The sequence below is a fragment of the Pygocentrus nattereri genome, chromosome 1 (assembly GCF_015220715.1).
Source record: "Pygocentrus nattereri isolate fPygNat1 chromosome 1, fPygNat1.pri, whole genome shotgun sequence".
NCBI classification, from domain to species: Eukaryota; Metazoa; Chordata; class Actinopteri; order Characiformes; family Serrasalmidae; genus Pygocentrus; species Pygocentrus nattereri.
The window spans coordinates 24,294,819-24,321,297 of record NC_051211.1 but is presented as its reverse complement, the minus strand read 5'-3'; the positions used below and the strand labels follow the sequence as shown (position 1 = coordinate 24,321,297).

Sequence of the window (26,479 nt, the reverse complement as noted above, 5' to 3'; positions counted from 1 at the left end):
AGGTCTTGTTGTCTTATTACTGGTGGATGATGGTAGATGTTAGTTTGTCAGAGAAATATATTTGAACTGTTTCTGGAAATAGCTTATATCTGCTGCAGTGGTCAGCTTAGTTAGCCTTTGCCTTCTCACGTTCAGGCACTCATGTTTTGTGGTAGCAAAGTGTAATACACCATTCTTATGTACTCGCAAATGTGAGTGAACTTGCCTCATTTCACAGTCCTGTTAAAACATAAAATCGGTGTTTGTGTAGTTTCTCCATCTTTCAATGATAAAATGAAACAAATACCTGAATAGTAATTTCAGCCTTATCATATGGACTTATTATATAGCTCCTATTAGGATGTTAGGAATGCGATCTTGAGGGGAGGTTTTAAATACTGATTGAAATGCATTTGTTAAGTGTGCTTAGAACTGCTGTAGCTCATTTTCTCCTGCTTGGAATTGTGCTGTTCTTTTCATTCAGAGCATGATGTTTAATCTTTCTAGAGTTTCTTATATTGCTGTGTGAAGCACTTTGCGATGTAACTAAAATGATAGGTGCTATAATTAAAGATACATTACATGTATTATCATTGTTGTTGTTATTATTATTATTATAATACAGTACAGCACATTTGAATCAACATGCACACAGTGCGACTATGCTTCAAAGAATTGCAATAAAGACAGAATGAAAGAAAGACTGAATGATGAATGAAGACAAGGAAACAGTCGATGATTAGCCCAAGCCCAGTTAAGTAGAGCAGACAAATAGTGAAACTAAGCCCTCATCATGAATAAACAATGCACCCTCCTCCTGGTCAATTTTCAGGCCCACATCTCATATTACACACTGGAGTGCCCTGATTTATACGGTGCTCTGACTCATTTTTGTTTCTAAACTAAACTCGAAATGTTACGTTTTTGTGGTCCATTATTAACTGGCTTGTTGTATATGTTACGTGTCTGCACATTTTCTGTTAATATTTATATGTAATGCTCTACCGAATTAGTTCAAACTACAGTCTCACAGTAAAAGAAAAGGTTTAAAAAAACAAATATTCACACCTTAGATATCTACAAGGATTATGTTATGATCTGTTCAAACCCAAGGCGCTACTTAAGATAGTATTAAGCTAATTGTACAAATACAAATACAAAATCATCATTTTTTTGTGAACAACTTAGATTAATTCTAGACAGAAAACAAGATGTGCAATGAGACACAGATACAAATCTGAACTCCCTCCCTCCTGCCTACCCACAGTTAGAAAACTGACAAAACATTAAATCATCATCTGTAGAGTACTTTCTATTTAGGAGGTGGCTGTCCCAAACCCTAACCCCTAAATTTCAACTTGTGAAAATAATACTTTTTTTGTTTGTTTGTTTTGTTTGTAGCCTGTTTTAATTGAATTTCGCATAAGGTGAAGTTAAAATATATAGAATTTAACTTTTAATTAAAGAACTTCAAAAAATGGCACCCATATTTTTATGTCACTACCTAAACAAAGAGTCTGTGTCTGTGGGCGGGGCCTTATTTTAGCCACACCCTGGCACTTTAGAGCAGGAAGGGAGACTGAGCCCTCTCCCTAATGGCCACATGGTGAGCGGTTAGATCAGATTGTTTTGAAGTAAATGTGTCCCATTGACACATTGAGTAACATTCCAGAGGAGTTATTAGTGTTCCAGGAGTGACAAAATGGGATGTTCCATCATTTATTTTATTAAAATGAACATTATTAAGATACAGGGTCATTCAAAGCAAAGGGATTTTAGTCTGAATCCAAGTCATTTAAAAGCCTGATCTGTGTCTTCAGCTCTGACTGTTAGCTAATCCACTGAAATGATCCATACATTATGTAGGCATGGACATTTGACACATATTACAGAAAAATAACTGTATGTGGGCGGAAACCTGTTCATATTTCCCATTCATTTTCTAAAACAACATGCATGTGTATGTTTTATGTGCCAACAGCTTCAGAACTCACGGACTATGATCCAGGAGAGGGATCGTGTGATTGGTGACCTGGAGGAACAGGTGGCATTCCTGGAAGCTGAGGTCAGTGCCAGTATTGATTAAGGTTGAAAGGTGCTGGGGGATTTTTTTCTGTGGTACATATTGCCATATCTGAAAAACAAGAAAGGAGCCAAAGAATGAACCAAAAATATGCACCAAAATGGACCTAATTATCACTCCAGCAATGCAAAGAGTGTGTTTAAAGGGGCAGTTAAAGCAGCAGTTCAGTATTCTGGTAAGGGCTTCACGATATGGACAGAATACCACAGTGCAATGAATGCTACATTGCAACATACATTGCCAAGATGAATTAGTGAGCCTTTAAAGGAATTGTTGGTGAAAAAATCAAATGAACACAATTTTTCGTTAACCCCAGATGTAATCAGCTTTTCATCAGTAGATGTATTGATATGGTTTAGGGCTCAGTGTGACTTACTTTATGAAAACGAACAAACCTTTATCGTGTAGCTGAGCACAGGTGACAGGCCCTTTAGTCAAGGGCCGTGCTGAATTCTGAATCCCCTGCAAAATCCGATCCCCGATTTCAACGAAAGTGGTAAAATATGTGAAATCTTTCCGTCAGTAGCTTTTAGCACCTCCTTTAGCAACAATAACTTGAAGTAAACACCTCTTTTATACTGGCTAATCTGCAGTTTTGTTCATTTTTCTAGTACACAGTAAGTCATACTGTCTTAAATCACACAACCTTAATGATGACCTGCATGCGGTTAAAGCAGTGTTAACCCTGTAACTCCAGCTTTAAAGTGAAGAAGCAAAATTTGGACACCAACCAAGTCTTGGCTGATCGACTACATTTGATTTAACCGGAAAACCATAAACCAAAATTTGATTTTTGACAAACCTTTAATGTGATGTGTTTAAGGACCAAAATGTTTCGTAATTCCTTTATTCATCCAAGCACATTTACGATCAGGTGAAGATTAAACATTCCGTTATTGATTAGAGGGTCGTTTGCATACTGCGCAGATTTGTGACGTCAGCATTGCAGAGGCCAGTATCACAATACCAACTGGGGACAAGTATATTGTGTAGCCCTATTATTGATCTCTGTGTCTGCTTCACTTTCTGTTGCTCTCTGACAGTAATCCCTCTCTTTCATATAGAACAGAGAGATGCGTGACCAGGTGGAGTTCTGCCTGGGAAAACAGATGCCCAGCTCATACCAGTCAGAGAAGGGAGCTCAGATTGTATACAGGTGATCTGACGCAACAAACTGAAGTTGTAATGTTTTAGAGAGCTAAAAGATCTAAAGATAGTGTACAAACACAAATCAAGATTTGTGCTCAAATGTATTAGTTTCAAACAGCAACCTAATTTTCTGTTTTCCTGCATACAGTAGTCAGCAAAATATTGAACACCCCCTGGTCAAATGACATGTTTTATGGATTTTGCTGAGAGGATAAATGAACATATTCTCTACAAAGACCAAAGTCAAATATGATGTTCTTCTGCAGTTTAATTTATTTCATGAATTTAAGATTTAAAAAAAAAGAAAGCATATTCAAGGTGTTATGTTATGTGTCAAGGCCACATTTTATTTTTTCCTTTTATTTCTTTCTATCGTATTAAATTCAGCAATTGGACAGTAATTGTGCATTAAAATGTGCTTTGACTCTGTCTCCACTATGTTTGGTGACTTCATAATTGTCATGAGAGGCTTGCGTTCATAAGATACAGCTATTTAAAGAGATACTCTGTAGCATTTTATTAACTTTTTAAACATTTATAATATTTAGATTATTAAGAACGTACTTTACTTTTAAGCACCATTTAAAACTGTAATGTTATTGGCTGTTATCATACAAAAAATCTTTCCTCTGGAAAAGTCTTGTGCTGCAATTACTAGCGCCCAATATTCGCCAGGGATCTGAGAGCAGGTACAAGATCTCTCTCGGAGCGTATGCTCTTAGTTTGTGATGGTCTGGTTACTCACAGGTTTTCATTGTTGCCTCATCCTGGAGGAAAGATCCAGCAACAACGGAACCTTTGCCTCCCCGCAAAAATAAACTCTTTGTACTCAAACAAAGACTCTTTCGTGATGCAAAACAATTCTGCCACATCACATAACCTCCTCCATATGTTAGAGTGGAGATCAGGTTCTTTTCTGCATGACTGCTTTTCTTTTGAAGTGTTTTTCCATCTCAACTGATCACAGAGAGCAATTCCAGTTAAAGTTGCAATGTCATCTGGCAATGCAGTCGCATTAACTCTGAGTGCTCATTTTTGTGGTTTGAGCTTTCTTCTGGGAAGCTTTCCAAAATTGCTTGCCGGCTTAAAGATGGTGTCTTATCACAATGTTGGAGACTTGGTGACCCTGAGAAACGGCCAGCTCTGATTCTTGGACAAATTCACCTTCAGCAGCATCTTCAGTACGTCTAGATACCCTGGTGGTATACTAAAAGCTATGATTAATTAAAACAAAACATAAATAGTTAATAATATATTGGATAAATGCTATTGTATTTTGTTAATAAGTGAATCTAATGGTGCCAGTAATCAGGAAGCCAATGAAAAATATATATAGTCGAATGCAAAAGTTTTGGGTCTCCTGGTCGAATAATATGTTTTGTTGATTTTCTAACTCATCATATTCTGCACATTTTAATGCATGATTAATTTATTTGCATTTGTTTTGTTTCTTTGTTTAATTTAACATATTAGGAGAAAAAACTAAAATAAAAAATAAAATGTGGCCTTTGTGTATATAACATACATATGTGTGCATACACACACACACACACACACACACACACACACACACACACACACACACACACAGCAGTGAGCCTAAACATTATGACCACCTGCTGAATATGCTGTTGTGCCACCAAAACAGTTCCGATCCATCAAGGCTTAGACTCTACAAGACCTTGGAAGGTGCCCTGTGATATCTGGTGGCAAAGTAAGCAGCAGGTGCTTTAAGTGCAGTAAGATCTACAGATAAGGCTTCTTGTTCCACATCCCACAAATGCTCAAATGGATTGGGAGAATTTGGAAGCAAGGGCAACACCTTCATCATGTTCCTCAAATCATTCCCAAACAATGTGTGCAGTGCGGCATGATGTGTTATCTTGCTGAAATAGATCACTGCCATTGGGGAACACCATTTTCATGGTTGGGTATACCTGGTTCACAACAATGCTTAGGTAGATGGCATGTGTCCACATGAATGCGCAGGCCCAGGGTTTCCCATGCCCATGGCAGAACACTGTCCAGAGCATTGTTTTCTTCCCACAGTGCATTCTGGTGCCATCACTTCCTCAGGTAAACACTGTCCACGTGATGTTAAAGAAAATGGGGCTCATTGGATATTTCTGACCAGTCTGTGGCTCCACAGTCTCATGCACCATAGGGTGCAGTTACATATTCCTCTTGTAAACATCACAAACAGTTCTTTAACATTTGCCGCAGAAGCCCTTCTGTTGGTTCGGACCAGACGGGTTAGCCTTCATCACCCTTGAGCACCCCACAAGCTTGTACCCAGTCATCTGACCATAACAATTTGGCCCTTGTGAAAGTCATGCAGGTTTCAACCTAATGTTCAGGTCATAAACTTTTCTGGAGACTTTTGTTTTTGAGCTGTATCACACCTGGATTTTGACACACACAGAATATTCTAAAGCAGACATTTATATATCAATTTACAGAGTATTACAGGTTGCCTAAGCTAAATGTGATACTGAAGTGTGTATAATTGGTGAATGACAAACTCAAAATTAAACTCTCTTCTTTTTACAGTAAGCCTTTGACACCATCAAGTCCCGGAAACAAGTCTCTGCCCTTCATCAAAGTGATAGAGATCAAGTCATGAGGGCACAGAAATGGAAGAAAATGAAGATACAAATATGCATTTCTGGAGTATATATGTGCAGCCAACCAGAAGCCACCCACATTAAGCATTTTGTTTAGTCCTTAAGCTACATCATTTTAGTAAAGCACCTCTTTCCAAAGATATCAGAACCGTGCTTGCACTCAAGTATAATGAGGTATTGAAAGGCATATATATCTTGGCCCTAGAGCATGTGGATTACAATACTCCGCCTAGGTCATTTGATGTCACAGTATGTGCGCTGCTAATCTGTTAGTTGGTTTGTAGTAATACATCCAATAATATCCACTTATTATAGATGTGCACTGTACACAGCTGGATGATATAAACGTTTAGTTAGAAAGTGGCTTCGCAGCAAAGGTACAGATCGAATGCATTTCAAGAAGATGTCAATACCTTCGCACCTTAGAACAGAATTCCTTAGAACCTTCTTTAATATTATAGCTTATCCTTTTTTATAACAGCATATTTTATGTGTGCTTTGCCACATGGTCACTGTTCATGTTCAAACTCATCTGCAGAAAGACCGTAACTGTCTGCATCAAAACTCTTAAAGGGCTCAATTTAAGCCAAATCTGAGACTTAACAAAGTTTTTTGAGAATTTCCACTGAATATGTCCTTTCTTACAGGATTAGGGAAGATGTATGTCTGTAAAAATTATGTCCATTTTTTATTTATGTGCCATGTATGTAGATATAGTTCTAGTTTATGCCTACAGGAAACACTGTACTTTTCCAATACTGACCTCTTTCCTTTGTAGAGCTACATGTTTACTATTAACAGTTGCTTTTAATGTGTAAACAGATCACACCATTGCTGTCACTGTTACTGTAAGCAGTTTACCATTCCCATATTGAATGTGAAATCTGAACACTTTCTTTTGTTCATAGAATATGTACAGAGGCGGTCTCCTCGTTTTGCTATGTATTTCTGTATTTATGTTGTGTATTGGGAATCAATAAAGGTAAATAAAATAGTCTTCTCAGGCTCTTCTATGAACATTCCAGACGTTTGAGGGAGAGAGAACAGAGCCATCTAGTGATGAAGTATGAAACTTGTTGCTGAGGTTTTTAACATCATAGTTCTGGGAGAGTCACAGGCAACATTTCAAATGGCTTAAAATGAGCAGTGTACAGTATATTACAGCATCATTTACAGACAGAATTCAGTGCCCTGAAATAAACCTGTAGCAGCCTATCCACGTATAAACTCCCAGAGCGCAACTTAATAATATAATTATATATATTTTTTCACTTCTTGGTTGGAAGATCCCTGTTTGGAATTACATACAGAGGAATATGAAAGTCCATTCCTACCAAGTACAGAAGAAAAATATTAATTGTATTCTTTCTCCTTCTGTTTTTAGCATGAGCATGTCGACATTTCAACTATAAATATCTCGAAATAAGGACTTCGTTTCTGAACGTTGTACATAGTATTTCAAAATAATGACTATTTTCTTAAAATTTTGACTTATTTTCTATTGACTTTCTGGAATTCTCTTTAAATAGAAACGTAGAATTATTCAGTTATTCAAGATTATGAATTCCAATGAAAGTCATTATTCCTGTCGAAGTCATTATCCTGCTGAAACAAACAGCACAGAGCATCAAGAAGTCCAGCAGTGCTGCTCTAGCAGGGAATTTCGAGATACTAAGTTTAAATCCGTACTTATTTTCAGTCAGTATTTCGACATATGATATAAAAAGTCATGATTTTGATATAAGTTCGTATAAAATTCTGGACACAAAGCACGTTATTACCCCGACATAGTAAGTTAATATTTCGTGGAAAGACGTTACAAAACAGAACTAGCTAAGGCTTAACTACACCTCTGCCTAGAGCTGCGTTAGCTTCGCAGTGCAGATGGTGTGAACTAAGCTCAAGCTGGACGTGCCGGTCACATGGTGGCGGTGTGCTCAAGCTGCAGTGCCTGGGCGCGCTTTGGGCGGCAGTGTGGAACACGAACAGGTAACGACAAACTCCGAGCCTGGCTTTATTGTCTGCGCGAGTCGGTTCGGCCTCGCACTCGGCTTAGTCGGAGCGATCTAGGATTCGGGAGTTCGTCTTTCAGTTCTGGCTCGTTTGGGAGGTCGATTTCGAGTCCCAGATTAGTCGGCAAAGTTCGAGGCATCCACACGGGTTTCTGGTCAGTGCATCGCTTGTTTATTTCTTGCCGTTGTCTGAGGCCTACATGGCCTCGGCGTCGAGTCCGCCGCGTCTCCGGGAACGGCGTGTCTCCTGTGATAGCGGCTAGGCTGGCAAAAGCGATGCCGATGATCGGAACAAGCGGATCGAGAAAACTTAGTCGCTGTTCGTGGTTAGCAAGTACGTTGAGCATCCAGTGGGTATTTGCCCACAGTATCAGTCGGGTTGGCTCTGTGTTGGTCAACACCGTAGTTTAGCCGGTCGGCCATGAGGTGGAGGCGGCGAGCGGAGAAGCCACTCCAGCGTGTAACGGAGCCAGTCAGCGCGTCTGCTGCTGTAGCCTACCTGTTCCCCTTTGGACGTGCGAGACTAGGATAATATCGGAAAGGCCCTAAAAACAACGAGAGCTGAATTCGGTAGACGTCTAATAGGTTAAATTAACGACCCGCTAACAAAAACGGCCGTTTGGTGAAATTGTTTAATTTAGCTAACCAAACAACTTTTACTGGAGTCGGGCAGGCGGCTAACCTAGCTAACCTAATGCTAACGGGGTGAACACGCTAGGGCTAGTTGGCCGAATATCAACGTGGTTCACACTGTTTTGAGTTAATAGTACGAATATTTTTATTGGCGCCTTTAGACTTTCCTGTTTTGTAAATAACGGAAAACACTTGGTTCCGTCTTAACCCAGTGTGCCGGTCAACGAGCCTCAAAAGTAACGCTAGCGAATCTGGTGCTAACCAGCTAAAGTAGCCGCCGTTAGCCTCAGTTAGCTAACGCTAACTACCGTTAAGGTCCTTAAGCTCCCGTTGGCTCGTGCTGTGCCAGCTAGCCAGCTAGTTTAGGTGCACGGGCACACATTCATGGCTTTGTGGCTGACTAAACAAAGCCGCGACGATCAGCCAGCTCTTTTTGCGGAGAAACTACCCAGTCGGATTGCATAATAGGAAACGAGGAGAGCCCAATGATTAATGTAGCCAGGCTGCTGCTGGGTTTTAATCCGGATCGCTAGCTCAGTTAGCTGGGTTAGCCTTCCTGTTGTGAGCAGCTTTCCGTGTCAGTGAAGTAGCGCGGGCTTGTGTAATCAGTGAAAATGCGGTTTAATTGCACACTATGCACTTTTATCGCTTGTTCGCGGTTGGCGTGCTCCTTGGAGCCGGTTTGGTTAGAGCTGTGTGACTTCGTTCACGTTTCGTGCCGTCGCCTACTCGCCCTGGTTATGTGCCTGGTTTGCCACAGTCGCCCTGCGTTGTGCTGTAGCTGAGGGAAGGTTAACGACGGCGTCCATCTTTCGACCCCCCGTGAACGCGTTTTAAACGCGCCGAGGTGCGACGGCTCGCAGCCTTAAGCTGATTACTTCAGTTTTTGGGGACGTGCAGTCTAAAAAAAGTGCGCAGTTCTTGTTGCTTGTTGCCACCCCCATTTCCTCGTGGTTTGTTATGGCACCTGGTCTCGATCTGCAGCCTTTAAAGAGAAATTCCGCTGATAAAAAATACACATTTGCGTTATTTTGTCGCTCTGGTGTACACGGAGTCATTTTTAGGTTGGTTTGGTGCGAAGTGCTTCGTTTCTAGACCCCCATCACCTCAGCTGTCTTTACAGTGGTGTTGATGGTCACGATGTTTACAAAGGAAACGTAACTCTTATGTATAGTCGAGAAGAACCAGTCAGGCTGCACGTGTCCTCCGAGTTATGCAATGTGCGTAGTTTAATGTATGCTGTGAAATGTTAACGGTACAGTAGGGTCTTAAGTTTTATTTGGGTACTATTTTGGCGTTTGGACCTTAAGAACAAAAATATTAGGAAACCGATGTTTCGCGCATCAGGCAGCGTGTTCATAACCGTTTCGTGTGATATTTGTTTGAGGTGGTTTTTAAGGCCACGAAGCCTCCACGCTGACCACCACTCTGAACTATTCTGACTTGTCAAAGTTGTCTAGAGTGGTGCATTTTACATCAGACCACTCTGAACGACTTGGACTTTAATGGTTTTATCATAGAAATGTTTTGAAAAACCTGCGTTTCCCAGACTTTAATGTGAATATTTGCTTCTGTCTGTTTTTGCTCACTAAATTAGAGTACAACTTCCTCAGTTATTGTAGTTTATTGAAGATGTGTCGTGTTTATAATGTGTGTTTCGTGTGGCTTGTAACTTCATTAATTTGCAAATTCTGTGTTTTGTAGGTATTATTCCTTTGTAAATACTGTTATTTGTATATACTGTAAATGATGACATCGGTGGGCGGCAGCCGAAACCGGGGTAACTGGGAGCAGACACAGGGTCAGACACAGAGCCAGTCACAGCACAAGCAGAGGCCTCAGGTGAGTGCGTACACACACGCTGTATCACAAAAACAGTGTCGTGGTCTATTCAGAGAGGATTAGGTTTACATGGGAAGGTGGGGTAATGCTGTTATTTGTGTTTTTTACTTCCATCCGAATCCAATTTGCTAGACATTTTTAATGTGCATACTGTAAATTAGTCTGTATAAATGTCCCCAGATTTCATTATTGCCATAGTTCTGTGAATTGCCATGTTGGTATTCAATGCTGTCCTGTGAAGAATGATATCTTAAGACAGCTAGGTAGATGGTTAGAGTGAACAACTCATACATTCAAATGAAATGCCTGTTTTAAATGATTTTTTTTTGTGTATGTGAGGGCAGAAGAGTATGGAGCTTTTTTTTTTGGTCTGTTGGCAGTGACTCTATTCAGTAGTCACTCCTATCTGTCTAGGTTATATTCAGATGTTCTGTCCTGTGCAGTTTGTTAACATTATGGCTGGCCTGTTTTAAATTTGCATTGCCCTGCATCCTGGTTTTAGTGATCCCATCTCAGTGGTGCTTTAATCAGTAATAGGTGGCTGATTATTAAACCTAAGATAGGAAGTGAAAGAACTGATGTTCTTCATGTTAATATTGCTATTCTAGTGCCAGTGTGTTGCCATCATATGGCTGCTCCTAAAACACAGCATTTCTGGTTGTGATGCCTCGCTGTTAAGGTAGTAAATGTACTGTAGTTGCTAAAATTATTCTTCATAGAGAAAACAAACTTATGTTAAAGAAATTATCACAATACAGGTGAGTAAGATATTGACCATGATTATGATAAATGCCTGTCCATTCCTGCTAAAATGTTGCCCTGCTTCAGTACTGGGAGGAAATGCTGGGTAACGTGCAGGACATTCCTCTTGGAAAGCTTGACGGACTTTGGTTGACTTTCCCTGTTAGATGTCATTGGAAAAGCTGTTATGTTCCCTTTTGTGTATTCTACTGTTTAATAAAGATAATTATGTCTATGTATATGAGAACGTTGATCGATGCACAACATTAATGAATTAATTCTGTTGTTTATAACTAAAACATTATGTTAAGCAGTTTCTGCTACAAGATTTCCGAGCCAGGTGTCCAAGAATGATTCAATTTGCCACACAAATGGGTAAAATTACAATCTCAAACTGGTGTTGTTATTGTGCTAAACACTTACATTTAATCAGAGGACATGACAGGCTAGTCCTCATGTTGTCTGTTGTCTCTTCCCCAGCAGCTTAATATAAAAGCCCTTGCTAACAAAAACGTTGGTTGGTGAGATGGTGGCCAACGACAAAATTGTGTGTGTCCTTGTGGCTGCTGCAGACTTAAAATCAAATGTATCTGAAGTTTCTTGGCAGCTTACGATACACAAAATTTTCGACGTCCTTCAGCAGTCCTGAAGCCAGTAGCAACGTGGCCTGAGCAGCCTGAGCTGCTCCTGTTTGGCACATATGTGGCTCAGAGAGTTCTTGTTAGTTGTCATTTCTGAATTTTCTGGCAGTGCATAATATGCAATGGTCTTTATTGATAGTCAACTTTAATTAGTCCTGACATTCTGGTCCAAAGCCAAATACAACCTGAGAAGGTTCTGTCTAAAACTGAAACCGAGCAAAGTCTAACAAAACTCTGTTAGAAATCGCTCCCAACTGGCCCATCACTACTAAAATTACTGCTTAATGGCCATAACAGTCATTAGATCACACATAAATAAAAAATAATATAAAATATGATGTTAAAAAAATGAACTGTTTTAAAATAAGGTTTAAAATCCTCTTTCATGAGATCATTCTTTAAAAAAGTGCTTTCAAACATTATCCCAAAGTTTTTTTGTTTAAATAAATTTTCCACCTGGGACCTTGTGGATTTTGAGCTAATTTAAAGCGTGTTAGGCTCCATGCATGAATTTACTGCAGCATGCAAGATTTTACCCGTTTTAAGGTAATGAAAGTAGGGATGAAAATTATGTAGGTCAGTACTTTAAAACTTCCTCTCAGTCACAGCACCATTTATTCGTTGACTTTAATGAGTCAGACTGGGAAGATTCTCTTCACTTTGCATCACATCAGGTGATTTCTCTCACCCTGATATCATCCTTTGTTTGGTCATATTGTACCCTTGTGAAATCATGTCATGCGTTTATCTACTTCTGTTTTAAGGATTGCTTTGTTCAAAGCAATTTTAGTGGCTCTTGGCTTGAATATGTTCTATGAAGGTACAGGTCCAAAGCCATTATCTTATTAGAGCAGTACACAGGAAAGATTAAATAGGTCATTGGATACCTGTTGAACTATGCTGTGTGGGCCTTCATGGGACCTAATTAATTCAGCCTTTCTCTGATTTGGTTGTCCGCCTTTTGAGCAGACCCATGATGTTAGTACGGGAAAAAGCGTCCAGTTACTTTGTTACCTCCGATAGCATGGATTGAAATGTCATGTCCTGGTTGTTTACTCCAGTATTGAATGAGGTGGTGAAATTCTGTGCTACGTTTACTTTTCTGAGAGATTTTAGCTGACCTGGTATTATAGTTTACCTGTTTTATGAGGGGCAAAAGATGTCCCTTCAAGACATTCTGCCCATTCATATTTGTCGTGGCATGAATAACATGACTAAATTCCCCAAAACATTAGCATTGATGTGAAAAATTTGTGTTGAATATTTTTGTGTTTATTCATGTCGCTTTCAGTGTGCAACAGTAACTTCCAGATAGTACTGTTTAAAGTAGCATTAGGCAGGTAATGTGAGCTTCTGTAACTGAACAGATGTTGCCCAATGGGACAGAAATTGCCCTGTGAGAGGTACCTACAAAAGTGTTTTTATTCTTTTTCAGACTAGCCCATCACCAAAAATGTAGGTTACAGTACTCCTGGTGGGGATAAAGGAGGCTTGCCAAGAGCTCCATTTTAGTGGTTAGCCTTGTCTACTGCTTGGCAAAAAAGAGGTGGTGCTGTCCATTAGCAGGAATTGTTATTACATTACCAAGAAGACGATTGGAACAGTTGATTTTGACATTGTAGAAAGTAGTCCTCTCCACAATTATTACTTAGCAGACTTGTGAAAACCGCTTTCTTTGTTGATTCCTACTGGGTTAAAATCAGGGCTCTCATCAGTAGTCATTCAAATTACCGTATCTCCTCAGGTAAAACTAATCTTTTTCGAGTAAAGCTTTAGTGCCTACGAACTATTAAAACAAAAGTACAGTTTACCAATTTCTCTTCTTTAACAAATGAGCTAGATGCAAAAATGGAGCTCTTGGTGATGCTCCCTTATCCCCTCTGGTTACCAGGACCTCCATAACCTACATTTTTGGTGATGGGCTAATCAGAAGGAGTGGATTAACATAGACATATCGTGTGGTCTTCTTTTACACTGACCAGTCGATCTAAAACCGTGAACAGGGCTGGTGAGCTCCAGTACTAGAGGACTGGATTTCTGCATAGTTTGTCAGTTTTCCTGCCCTGTGTAATTTGTTTCAGTGAATGCCCCCCCCCCCCCCCCCCCCCAAACCCCCCCCCCCCGGATCACCATGCCTGCTATAGACATTTTTTTCATAGGTGGTGTCTCTTAGTACTAATAAACTTTGTGTATATGGTCTTTTTGTGTTTATGTTCAGTTTTGTTTCTTCTGCTTTAGTGTTGCGATTTCCCTCAGTAAGAGTTCTATGTATCTAAAGTGTTTGTGCTGCAAAAGTTACTGCTGTGCCTGCAAGCAGCTCTCTACTCTGAGCTAACTCAACCTTATAGCACCAAGTTTTCAATCCAAATGTGATGTCGTACAGAATTCCATCCAATCCCGACTGTAGCTTGACATTTTGAATTCCAAACACACCTCTTATTTGAGAAACAATGTCTGAACTCGACAGGGATTGTCCTGTTCTGACAGTATATTTCTGTTTTAATTGGGCAGTACTAGTGTGCTAATTTAGCTTGCTCTTCCCCCCCTTGGGTAGGCCACCGCTGAGCAGATCCGACTCGCGCAGATGATCTCCGACCACAACGATGCTGACTTTGAGGAGAAGGTCAAGCAGGTGAGCGTTACTTCACAACACTTCAGGCAGCATTTGCTGTCTTGACTAGTCAGTTTTAGGGGTGGGAATCTTTATGCACCTCATGATTGGATTACGATTCAGAGGGCTGCGATGTGATTATAAAACGATTATTTTTTCTTTTCTATGTAGGATTTCTGTTTTCTCACTGTGTGAGGACTCGGTAGTTTTAAAGCAAGGCATTTGTAATAGTCCATAGTGCTTTTACTTCCAGTATGTCAAATCAAATGGAAGTGATGTAGAAGGCTCTCATTCACTGCTCCTGCTTGAGATGCTGCTGCCACTAATCTGAGATAAAAATGTGCTGTTAGCGTGACATAAGATCCAGTAGTAATGGATGTCCACGCAGCACGTTACAGCCGTCCTGCCAATTTAATTGTGATTTTATAACTTCAGTTTTTGTCTCATTGTGGAGAGTCAGGGGTCACTGTGTCAATAAAATATCTTTTAAATATTTTCAGCCTAGAGACTGAACGCTGAATCTTGGCTCCAAAGTGTGCAGCATATTGCAAAAGTCCTGGTTCTCAACGGCTGAGAAAAGCTGTGAAAAGGCAAAGAGATTTAAGGCGAACATTTGGAGACTTATTCGCATTTGCAAGCAGAGCAGTGGTTTCCTGGAACGTTAAATCTGCAACGGGAGACTGTCAAACACTAAGGTTGCGAAGATGAAGTCGCTTCTCTTTCAAATTTCCCTGTTCAACTTTAAATGGTGCAGCAGGTATATTCGGCACCTCAGACAGAATTTAAGGTGGAACGGAAAAATTCAAACAAGAATCTGGAGAATAAGAACGACTTCAGCCTCATAACAACCGAACGATGAGAGACATTTTACAATAAGCTGTTCTACTTCTGAGGGAAAGTTTTCTGGCGGAGACGGGAGGAAGCTGAAGCTTAAAGCAGAGCAAAGTAAAGTAGAGTTAGTATAGATTTTGGTACTTGGTATGAGCCAGTACTTAAGGATCAGGTATCACTGTTTCATTGCATTCATAAATAAAACGCTTGCTGTTTAGTTGACCATGGAGATCCCCCAACATCAAATGTAGGTTGTCATTACATACGGTTTCATTGCTATAGTGATGGCCTCTTGGTGTAATCCCAGTTTATCGAGCACCTTATTGTACTGAAAACCCTATTTCTTAGTGATTTTAGCAAACTTCAGTGGTCCAGGTGTACCAGCTCAGCAGGGAGTCACGATCATCATTTTTCTGGTGTTTTTCTGATCAGTGTAACCATTGTGAATGCCTTTTATTTTGTCAAGAAGCAGATCTGTTTTTGCCTTTTATTTATATTTTGCACTTGAAAGCTGAATATACTATAGTCCTCTAGTTCACAATCTTTGTCCCAAGTGGTAAAATTTTGCGACAGTGTTAAATTGATATAATTAAAACTGCAGCTCTGCAATAGAATTTCAATATGCTCCGGTTCTGTTTTTAGGCTAGTTAGTTTAATTTCTCTATCGTTTGCATAGCAAATCATACTTTTTATTCACTGCTGTTTAATCTCGCTGTCTTTAGTAGTGTCAGTTTGATTTGTCAGCCACTGACATTTTCTGTTTTAATGCTTTAGAAGTTGGATTTAGGATGCCTAAATTTTGGCAAAAATATAGATTTTCTGACATTTTCTAGATCACTGCACTCAAAACTGAGCTTTCACATAGTTAACATTGTCATGCACATGTACATAGCCCACCAGAAACCCCTCCACAGCTCCCTCTGTTGTGTCGGAGTGGAAGTGTGTGCTGGAGTAAAGTCAGAGCTACTACCGGATCCGTTGTCTGATCTGAGGCATTTAGTACACTTTACTAAGGACTTGACTCAGTGCTGATGAGTTGTGCTTTAATCCCAGAGTCAGGAATTGCTGAAACAATAGGTCTGGAGCCCTAGAGGGTTTTCTTTCTTCTTCTCTAAAAGGCTTCACTTTCAGTGGCTCCAAGCACACATTGAATCCCTCCACAGCTCCCTCTGTAGTGTCGGAGGGGACGAAGTGTGCTAGAGTAAAGTCAGAGCTACTACCGGATGCTCTCTCTCAGTCTCCGTCTGAATCAGAGAGCAACATAAAGCTCCAATACTCTCAGCAGCTGTGCAAAATAGTAAGATGAACTTGTTGTTTAGCTTTCTGTTAAGTATAACAGCTACACATGCACCAGAACCTTTTAAACATTTAAAAATTTTTGTCTTTTTTTTTCTTTTTCTTTTTTTTTTTTAAAACACCTTTTCCTTTTTCTTTCAAGTTCGTTGATCATGTCAGGGCAAGCCGGTCACCGTAGAAATGCACATGTGCCTGTTTTTGAATTTTTAATGCTTTTAGTGGATGTCATGCTAGCTTTAGATTTGATGCTAGTTAGTCTAGATCTGCAACAGGGTTCAATAATATTCATGAAGTTTAGTAATTCATATTTTAGAATTACTGTCTCAATAGCGGACACTTTTACTACTTTTATGAACACATGTACTTCCATATGGAAACAAACATTTGTTTATAAGCCAAAAGCTGAGTTAGCTTGTTGCCAAGCCTGATGGTTCTCAGACTCTTTGGACAATATAAGTTTTGTGCAACAGCATTGGTTTTTACTTTAACTCTAGTGATGGCTTGCATGTTGAGTTGATTTATTTATGCGAATCAGTGGAGTGTGTTGTCTAGCTCACTGTCTAGAGCTGAAGGAAAATGATTCACCAGGAGTTTACGCTGATCGTATTCATAAAAATTCACTGGTACCAGTTGTCGATATTGTGACATAAGCAGAGTGTACAGTGCTGCAACTCAAGCTGGTAGTGAAGGAGGCTCTGCTAACAGAGAAATGTTAGGCTTTGCTCCTATAGCAGATAAAATTGGCCCAAATCCGATCTATTTCTTCATATGGGACAAAGATACACATCAAACAACCAGAATGGTATTCATGCGGCTTTTACATCAATCCAACTTGACAATTGTCATAAGTTAACGCTACCTTATAAACATTTGGGGTGATATTTCTGTACAAATCATTAGAAGATGTGTCCAAAACCATTTGTGTAGAAAGAGCTTTTGAAAGAAATGGCTGAGCGTGGCGGTAGGAAAGCAAGGCAAATAAGTTAAAAGTCTGAAAGCAGAGTTTAAAGAAACCGAGGTCATGAACCAAGTGACCGTGCCCTTTTTACTGTGAGCTCAGACACATTCTTGGCGATGAACCTAGCTGTCAGTCAAGGAAGCTTTATAATTGCTCCTGTGATGCTGGCGAAGATAAAACTGAAAGCTCTGGGAGCGACTGGCGTTTGTTGGCACTCATGATTGTTTGTCTGGACGAGCCATGTGAAGCGTTGTTCTTTTGTGCATGAGGGTCATTTTAGGAGCGTGATCTGCTCAGACTGATGCTGCATATACGGTCACATATAAAATATATTGTGAACAGACAAACAAAAAAAATTGGAGTTGGTGAGAAAATCAGTTTTGGGGGACACTCACCTGCGGTGTGAACAAGGCCTTAATGACTCCGTAGAGGTCAGACACGTCACTGGTCACTTTAAACATTCTGCCTTGGCGGATTTCCACCAGGAATGCAATTTGTAATATCAGCTTCAACACACACGCAATCATACCTGCCTCCCCAATATGGTTTGAGTCACATTGGCTTTGAGACATTTCTTAATAAGAAAATTGTTTGTAAATTAGGCTGTAGAGAGACTGTATTGTCCTACTATGTAATTCATCGTCTGGCTTCTAGCTTTAGTGCAGTGTTAGCAGTGCTGGTAACTGTGTTTTATCAGCGTATTTGCTCAGGTTCATCACTCCACTGATTGTTGCTGATCAAATTAGCCACTGCTTTCTTCCAACACCCCCACCCTTTTTTTGTTCTATAATACTTCATAGTAACAATGTTTGCTCTCCAGTGTCGACCAGAGGAGGATGGGTTCCCCTCTCAAGGTTTCTTCCTCTTCTAGGGAGTTTTTCCTTGCCGCTGGCTTGCTCATGGGGGCTTGGACCCAGATTTTTCTTTTCTTTTCTTTTCTTTTCTTTTCTTTTCTTTTTGTAATACTGATTGTTCGGTAAAGCTGCTTTGTGACAACACCTGTTGTAAAAAGTGCTATATAAATAAACCTTGCTTGCTTGCATTGCTGAGAGTTTTGGATAAAAATACGCTGCTTCCTCTCTCCTCCTGCACTGCTCACTCCTGTTCAAACAGAACCACTACACTGTTCAGGGTTGGCAGTTTGGCAGGATACTAATTTAGCATTTGGTGCAAAGCGAAAGTAATTAAGTGACATTTTCAACACACTGAATTAAAATTGGAATAGAAGTAGAATTTATGCAGTAATAATTCATTACTATATTTGTGGTAATTACTAGCGGGTAGTAATAACGGTAGCAATGCTAATATCGATTATTTCATTCCTCTCGGTTATTAGAGAGATCACTTGAGGTTTTTTATAAATTAATCCTGGTCTAAAGCCCTGCCTTGCTTGTTATACATTGTAAGTGCTTTGTATTTGAGGCCTTGTCAGAATTTGTTTGTGGAAAACCAGCCCCATGTTCTTGACCTGGTTTATCTTTTTTGCCCTCTGCCCAGCTGATTGACATCACAGGAAAAGACCAAGATGAGTCTATGATTGCGCTGCATGACTGCAATGGAGATGTCAATAGAGCCATCAATGTCCTGCTGGAAGGAAGCCCCGACACTGTGAGTTATAGCCACTGATCTGTGACCGTTTGTCATTCCCTTCTGTCTTGTGTTGTTGTTAAAGTCCAGCTCAAGGGTCCCCTTTGGAAGATGTTAAGTCAAAGTCACCCTGAAAGACCACAGCACTGTGCAGCATGATGTTTTGTTTGCTCTGAGGCACCCAGTTCACTTCACTAGGGGCTTGGCACTCCTCTGATGAACCCACAGTCAGGAGTTGCTGAAACAGTAGGTCTGGAGTTTGGCACTCAAGCTCTAGTGTTTTTCTCTAAACCCAAAGGGCTTCACTTTCAGTGCCTCCAAGCACACATTGAATCCCTCCACAGCTCCCTCTGTAGTGTCGGAGGGGACGAAGTGTGCTAGAGTAAAGTCAGAGCTACTACCGGATGCTCTCTCTCAGTCTCCGTCTGAATCAGAGAGCAACATAAAGCTCCAATACGCAACACACAAGTGTGTGTGTGTGTGTGTGTGTGTGTGTGTGTGTGTGTGTGTGTGTGTGTGTGTGTGTGTATATATACACACACACACACACACACACACACACACACACACACACACACACACACACACACACGTTGTATGTATATTATGTGTAAAAATATACACTCGCACAGTATCTGTTTATGACTGGAAGCAGACCTTCATGTCCATTAGAGAAGTTTTTCTTTCGGCCCTCAGGATTCATGGGAAATGGTTGGAAAGAAGAAAGGGGTATCGGGCCAGAAGGAAAGTGGCCAGACGGATGGTGGAGAAGAAGGGAAGGAGAACCGAGAGAGAGGAGGAGAGAGGGATGTAGCACGTCGCAGAGGAGGGGCCTCGAGAAGGGGTCGTGGAGCCAGTCGTGGACGAGAGTGTGAGTGAAGTGTTGAGTCTGTCTTGATGTTGTGCAGCGAATTACCAGCCAGGGTATTCTTTATCCATAAATTAGCAACATTCAGAAAAGCACTGAGTGTTTTAACTGTACATGAGCTGCTCCAAGACAACTTCAGTAATTAATTAGTTCCAGTATAGTAATTATATTGCTGTATTGTGCAGCTTGCCATGTCCTGTTGAGGCAAGTTGCTTGTCTTGTCAGTTTAGAGACTGGCTGTGGTTTTCTGAGGTAGAGATCTGCAGTACTGCAGATATCTGTTGGAACCGCCACAACATCTTGCGGCGCAAGACTAATTTTCAGCGTGGTTTACGGGAGTGGACGGGACATCAGACCCCTTCAGGCGGAAGCACGTCTGAAGAGAAATCCCGCAAATTAATGAATAGCCTAAATAAACTAGAACAATCATGTATGTAAACAATATAACAGTAAAACAAGTTAAAATGAGTAGTTGTTCTCGAGCAATCGATCATGTGAACAACATGCAAAGTCTCATAGACCTGATTCATACATACTGCATTTGCGTCGTGTGAGCGACACGGAAAGACTTGCTTTTTATTTCAGAGCCCGTTTTAAGTGGTAAATGCTTTCAAACAGTCTGCATGCAAAGTGGTAGACTCACAGACGCCACACTGAAGTGCAGCGATGGTTAGAGAATAGAGCTGTAGCTGTTTGTTTCTGCGCACAATGTGCAGCTAAACACACTTAAATAAGCCATGAAAATGAAATGGAATACCGTATAAAACTTAAAGGCGACTTTTATGTAATTCATCACAAAATATTAGTTAAACACTCTGTGAAACCTTTATCTCAAAGGCTTTACTTTCAGTGCCTCCAAGCACACATTGAATCCCTCCACAGCTCCCTCTGTAGTGTCGGAGGGGACGAAGTGTGCTAGAGTAAAGTCAGAGCTACTACCGGATGCTCTCTCTCAGTCTCCGTCTGAATCAGAGAGCAACATAAAGCTCCAATACGCAACACAAATGTAATTTAAAATGTGTATATATGTGTGTTTGTTTGCCTCTGTGTACATACACAAATACACTTAAATAATGTTTAATACACGATGCTGTATGTATGACAGGCCAGTGCATCTGAGCTGTAGTGCTCGTGCTGCTGCATCTTTTCACGCCGCGCAGAGGCAGCATGTGTGAATCGGGAGTTGCAGAGTTGGCAGAATCTTCACTCCATGGCCACAGCAGCCTAGCAAAACAGCTAAAATAAACTCTGTGGTTTAAATCCTGTTTTTGTATTTTCTGGGAATAAATGCGTTTGAATTTACTCAGCCTTTACCCCAGTTGAAACTTGTGTCAAAGAGTATAGTTTCTGGCAAAGCCATAGATTCCCATGCTCTTGAACAGGTTGTTCTCTTTGGTATATAATTTGCTTGCTCTACGTAAAGATACATCAGTGATGGGATTTCTTAGTCAGAACGTCTCTAACTTCATTCTCAGGAGTTTTGCATCTTCATGCATACTTCAGAGTCTTTTGGCTTAAATGTTGTCTTTGTCATGTTGTCTTTGTTCTGTTTCTGTGGTGAAAGTTAGTTTGCATCTGAAACTGAAACATTGTAAACACAAGCATTTTTTTTAGCATTATACCATAGGACGCCCACATTTACCTGTGTTGCTCAGCCTCATGATCAGTGATGGAAACTTTCCATTGAAAACACTATACTGTTCTTGTTTAACTCTTCCAAAAGATTTTTGCTGAAAATATATTTTTTTAGCTTTTTGTAAAGTTCACTTTAAAATTCTCCAGTGTCGTTGTTCATTTATTAGGTGTCATGAAATTGTTAGGTTGTTAGAAGTATTTACAATATCTACTGAAAGGTGTACATACTTCCCTTCATGCAGTTATTAGTAAACTTGATTGTATCTGAACTTGCATCATGCTGTACACGGAGGTCTTTTGTTCTGTCCAGATTTTAGTGGATGCTGCCCAAAATATAATTCCACCAATTCACGAATTGAAAACTGTTATTGCTTAAATTTGTCTATGAAATGCAGCCAAATGAAAAACCAGTTGATTACTGGTTGCTGTGTTTAACTGGTTTAACTGGGCTCTGTTTAACTGGTTTACACTGTATATTCTGTAAACTGTAATTGAACTATATGGCATACGAGGCCAGTAGGTAGCAAAAAGGCTGGTTTAGTAAAATTGCGAAACAAGTTTCAAATTCAGAAAGTAAAAATTTGTAGAAGTTTTGCATAAAGCATGCTACTTTTAGTGATACAAGTTGCAAAAATTGGCATCACATGTGATTGTACAACCCAACTAGCTAGGTGCTAAGAACACCACCTTATCTTGGCACAGCTTCTGTCCTATTAACTGGGGTTTGTTAAACTTGTGCGAAAGCCTCCTGCGGTTATTATGATTTTTCCTTGTACATTTTGAGAATTCTGTAGCTACGTATAAAAAAATCACTCGAAGGGCAACCGTTACATTTAGTTACATGGCTTGTTTGTGTGCTGCTTCGAGTGGGGTTTGAGGAAAAACAGCATGGTGGTTTTGCCTTCAAAGCTGCTTCAGAGGAAACTGGGAGAGGGAAAATACACCAGTGACATCTTTAGGCATGTTTCAAACACTCCTGTCCCAAGAATCAGCTCAGAGGCATGACATGACATTCAGCAGTCACTTCCATCTTCCAACTCAACCTCCTTCAAACTGTGGATCCAAAGCCATCCATTAAAGCAATTCCTATAACCTCACAACAGAAAAGACAGTCTTACCAACTGGGAATTCAAAACTAGTCACAGTAGTGGTTTAATATGTCAATGTGTGTGTGTATATATTGTTGATTCTGAAGCGACCAAAAAACCATGTCCTTCTTAACTGAAGCTTGCATTGGAAGCGATAGAAGTCAGAAAAATTTAGTGATGTTTGAGCGAGCGCTTTTCAGCAGCTTAAGCAAGCTTAAGTTTTCGCTCAGTTACAGGCAGCCTGTCTGAGCTCAAGCTAACTGTTAGTGTCCACAAAAGTCCAAGATTTAAATCCTTGAAGAGTTTGGGAGACATGTACGTTTCGCAGTACAAATACTGATTGTTATACCAGCAGCAATTTTTCTCTATCTTCAGAAGTGTAGTGGAAAATGTCATGATTAGTATGTATAGTTAGAGGGCTGGAACATTGGTCGAGCCCCTTAACAGTGTCCTTGGTCCCTTTTAATGTTAGCTAATTTCTAAATATCTAGGCTTCAGGTTGTAACAGAGCACCAAGACTGCTGTAGATGTAGTCGGCACTATCTGGATACATTTTTATGATGTACAATGTTCTTCTGAGCATGTTGTGGATATAGTCAGTACTTGAAAGACCACTGACCAACTGCGTTACATTAAAAAAGGGAACATTAGCCCTGTTTTGAGTTTAGTGCAGTAAAATTGCATCTTAATGTCTGCGTCTCATCCAAGCCTGGCCAAATGTGAGCTTGTAGGCCACCCAGCCAGTTGTAATGGTAGAGAAAATGACATTAGTCATTCTCTGTAGCAGACCAATGTAGTCAAATCATGTTTGTAGTCCTACAAGAAACACTATCAATATGTTGGCTGCAGGGTTCATTTTGCCAAAGTTAAGTGATGTTTTAAGCTCTTGCTGGATCACCCATCCTTGTTTTAATGTAGTGACTCGACTACTGAATTTGTTATGCTGTATTTGTGTTCATTAAGGTCTCTTTCATGTCTGCTTTTTTAACTCCTTTATTTATGCACTCAAATCATCCTTTACTTCCACTTTTTTTGGCCTCTTTACAGTTCGTGGGCAGGAGAATGGTCTGGATGGGGCAAAGACGGGTGGAGTGGCAGGCAGAGGGACGGAGCGAGGCCGGCGGGGAAGAGGCAGAGGGAGAGGTTTGTCTTGTTTCTTTTTGACTGAAGGAAGGCTTTTTAACCATTTATTCTGAAAAAATTTTAAATCGTTTCTGGTCTGCATGGGTTGAATCCATTTATCCATGTTTATTTAACTCCTAATTCTGTTCTGCATGGGTTTCGTATTAAGCCACGTTTATTTCTCTGCATTGAAGATGAGTACCCTTGACTGTGCAACCAAACTGAAATGCTTTTATATCAGGAGACATTTATTTAGTTATTTATTTTTTGGGACAAATGTAATGATATTGCAGATTTTGTCTGTCATTTAAAGTCATGCAACTAAGATTGGTTAGCCTGGAATTTATGGAATTAATGATTTACAGTGCATTGTCCCTGTCCCTGTATACTAGTCTGTCTCTGTATTCAACAGGAGGTGCTGGTAGGAGAGGTGGAAGGTTTTCAGCACAGGGCATGGGGTAAGTTTACACTTCTAGTGCTTAGTCCCTCAAACCACCAACCCCCTCCACATTGCTACCAAAAACTCTCTTTCCTTTTTTACCACAGTAGAACAGTGCAAATTTCTGACAGATTTCCAGGGACGCATTAAGCTCAGTATAGGGCCTGTTTTAATGAGGAATGTGAGTAGGAGTGCTGTTCCATCAGTGTACTATCTTTCCGTATGTCATCACAAACGTCCTAGATCCCATACCTTTTAGTCGGATGTTTAGCAAATCATGCCGTCTCTAGCTATTTTTCCACTTTTTAAATTTTCTGCCAAAAGTGCATCAGATTTCTGCAACTTTTAGTGATAATGCTTTACAAAAGCTTCCTTGACTTCCCCATAACCAACTGATAAAGAAAACGTGTGTGTTTGTACGTGCATAAAACATACACTATAAATATTTACGCTGTGGATGACTGAAGTACATCTTATATTGACAACTATTTGAAATTTACTCAGTTACCTAATGCCTTTGACAGTTCTTTGGGTTTGTGGTCCTGTTTCCTGTGTTCTTAGTCTTATCAGACATTTTGACAGTGTGTTCATTGTTTGCTGAGGGGGTGTGTGTGTGTGTGTGTGGGTGTGTGTGATGCAAGTCTGCTGCATCCTCTGGGTGTTTGTAGTCTTAAACTCTGCTGGACGTTTGCTTGTCACTAGGATTTTTACACTATATGTCCAAAAGTTTATCCGACGTTTCTTCTGAAATCTCGTCTTTCCTTTGCTGCAGTAACAGCCTCTACTCTCCTGTAAAGACTTTATACTAGTTGTTGGAACATTTCCATTAATGAGGTCAGGTACTGATGTTGAGTAGTTCTGGATCACGAACATTCTTACCCTGCGTTCATACCGGCAGCGACTTTTTGCCTCTTGTTGCCCAAAACGCTAATCGCTCATTGCCTGTGGGCGTTTCTGAACTTGAGTGGACCGTTGGTTACCATGGTTTCACTGATGCCAAGCACAGACCAGATGCATTCCTGCTAGAAATAATAGCCTTGAGAAATCGCTTGTGCTTTTTATTTAATCCTCATGTCTGTGCAGTCAGTATGTGAGGAAAATGTATTTGTTCTTTGTGAGGAGCAATTATCTAGGAACCAAAAATGGGTTGTACTGTTTTACAGTGGCAGAGATAAAGCGCGTACTACGCTGCTCAATGCTCAATTCCGAATGGTAGTAGGAAGGTGCTTCGCTCCTTATTTGCATAAAGTTAAACCCCACTCAACTTTGTTGTCACTGCCGCCATCCCCTTTGCGTCGTCAACGTTCGCGCTGTCTCCTGTCGCTGTAAATCGTTGAAAATGAACGAACTCCGGCTGCTTTGTCGTGTCACTGCTTGTTTGAATGCAGTCACATCTCGCAGGTAATGGATGGAGCTCCATCATGCCTGAAAACGGAGTGCGGGGGGGGCTCTATACTCCTCTAGCTCATGCTTAACATAGAGCTGGCGCTCATAGGCTGCTGCGCCATAGCATAGCATTCTTCTGGTCCTGCTTTTCTGTGATTAGATTTAAAACACTCACCCTGAAGGTGGATACAACAGTTGATAACTTATGCTAAGTTCTTTTTAATTTAAGAAATTATTAGCCGGCCTTGGGGCTCACTGCTGCTCTATAACTCTGCATAGGCATTTTTATTTCTTTGAACCTCAACCTGCATGTGTTTGTGTGACACCCCCAAAGCTGCCAGTTCTTGGCTGGCTGTATTGAACATACAGCATTCATTCAAACCATGCACATCTGCTTCACATTTTGAGAATATAAAAATACAAACTTTGCTCTGAATTATATTATTGTTATTAATATTAAAACTTGAAATCCTGAGCAGCACCCTCAGCAATCCCACTTCCTTCGTCCCTGCTTTTCTGAGCATATATATGGATGTCAGTACTTTGACACTTCGTTTCATAACACCATGAGCATATTTATACCTGTTTAGTTGGAATTAATGCAGTGCAGTTTGTAAAACAAGGTTTCGGTTTCTTTCTCCTCCTCCAGTTATTTTTATATATATATATATATATATATATATATATATATATATATATATATATATATTTTTTTTTTTTTTTTTTTTTTTTACTTAAATCTCAGGAAAACTAAATACCATTTTGCGTATCATGTATCATGAAAATGGCTGCGTTTACATTCAAAGATTTTTGCCAATCCGATTGAATACGTTCCAATTACAGAATGTTTATATGCGCACACTATTCAACAGTTGAATGGAAAATCTTCGTTTACGTGTGCTACCAGTAATCCGATGCAAAATAACGCGTATACAAGGAAGAACCACTTAGAGT

The 26,479-nt window shown here is 40.1% G+C and overlaps 2 protein-coding genes across 11 annotated transcripts in view; both read left to right on the top strand.

Annotated features, from left to right (window-relative positions):
- tuft1b (tuftelin 1b) overlaps positions 1-6,832 on the top strand; it is a 34,389-nt gene extending 27,557 nt beyond the window's left edge. For all 3 annotated transcript variants that reach the window (XM_017708543.2, XM_017708542.2, XM_037532393.1), the window contains exons 10-12: positions 1,961-2,044; positions 3,127-3,218; positions 5,762-6,832. In XM_017708543.2, coding sequence (XP_017564032.1) covers positions 1,961-2,044; positions 3,127-3,218; positions 5,762-5,834 — 249 coding nt within the window. In that variant the 3' untranslated portion in view covers positions 5,835-6,832. The remainder of the gene's footprint in view (positions 1-1,960; positions 2,045-3,126; positions 3,219-5,761) is intronic.
- An 872-nt stretch (positions 6,833-7,704) lies between these two features.
- ubap2l (ubiquitin associated protein 2-like) overlaps positions 7,705-26,479 on the top strand; it is a 39,870-nt gene continuing 21,095 nt past the window's right edge. For 2 of the 8 annotated variants that reach the window (XM_037539154.1, XM_037539146.1), the window contains exons 1-7: positions 7,711-8,002; positions 10,185-10,322; positions 14,259-14,336; positions 18,898-19,008; positions 19,684-19,858; positions 23,626-23,721; positions 24,113-24,158. In XM_037539154.1, the coding sequence (XP_037395051.1) occupies positions 10,227-10,322; positions 14,259-14,336; positions 18,898-19,008; positions 19,684-19,858; positions 23,626-23,721; positions 24,113-24,158 (602 nt within the window). In that variant the 5' untranslated portion in view covers positions 7,711-8,002; positions 10,185-10,226. Of the gene's footprint in view, positions 8,003-10,184; positions 10,323-14,258; positions 14,337-18,897; positions 19,009-19,683; positions 19,859-23,625; positions 23,722-24,112; positions 24,159-26,479 lie in introns of all 8 variants that reach the window. The other 6 variants (XM_037539148.1, XM_037539156.1, XM_037539145.1 and 3 more) reach the window with 5 other exon arrangements.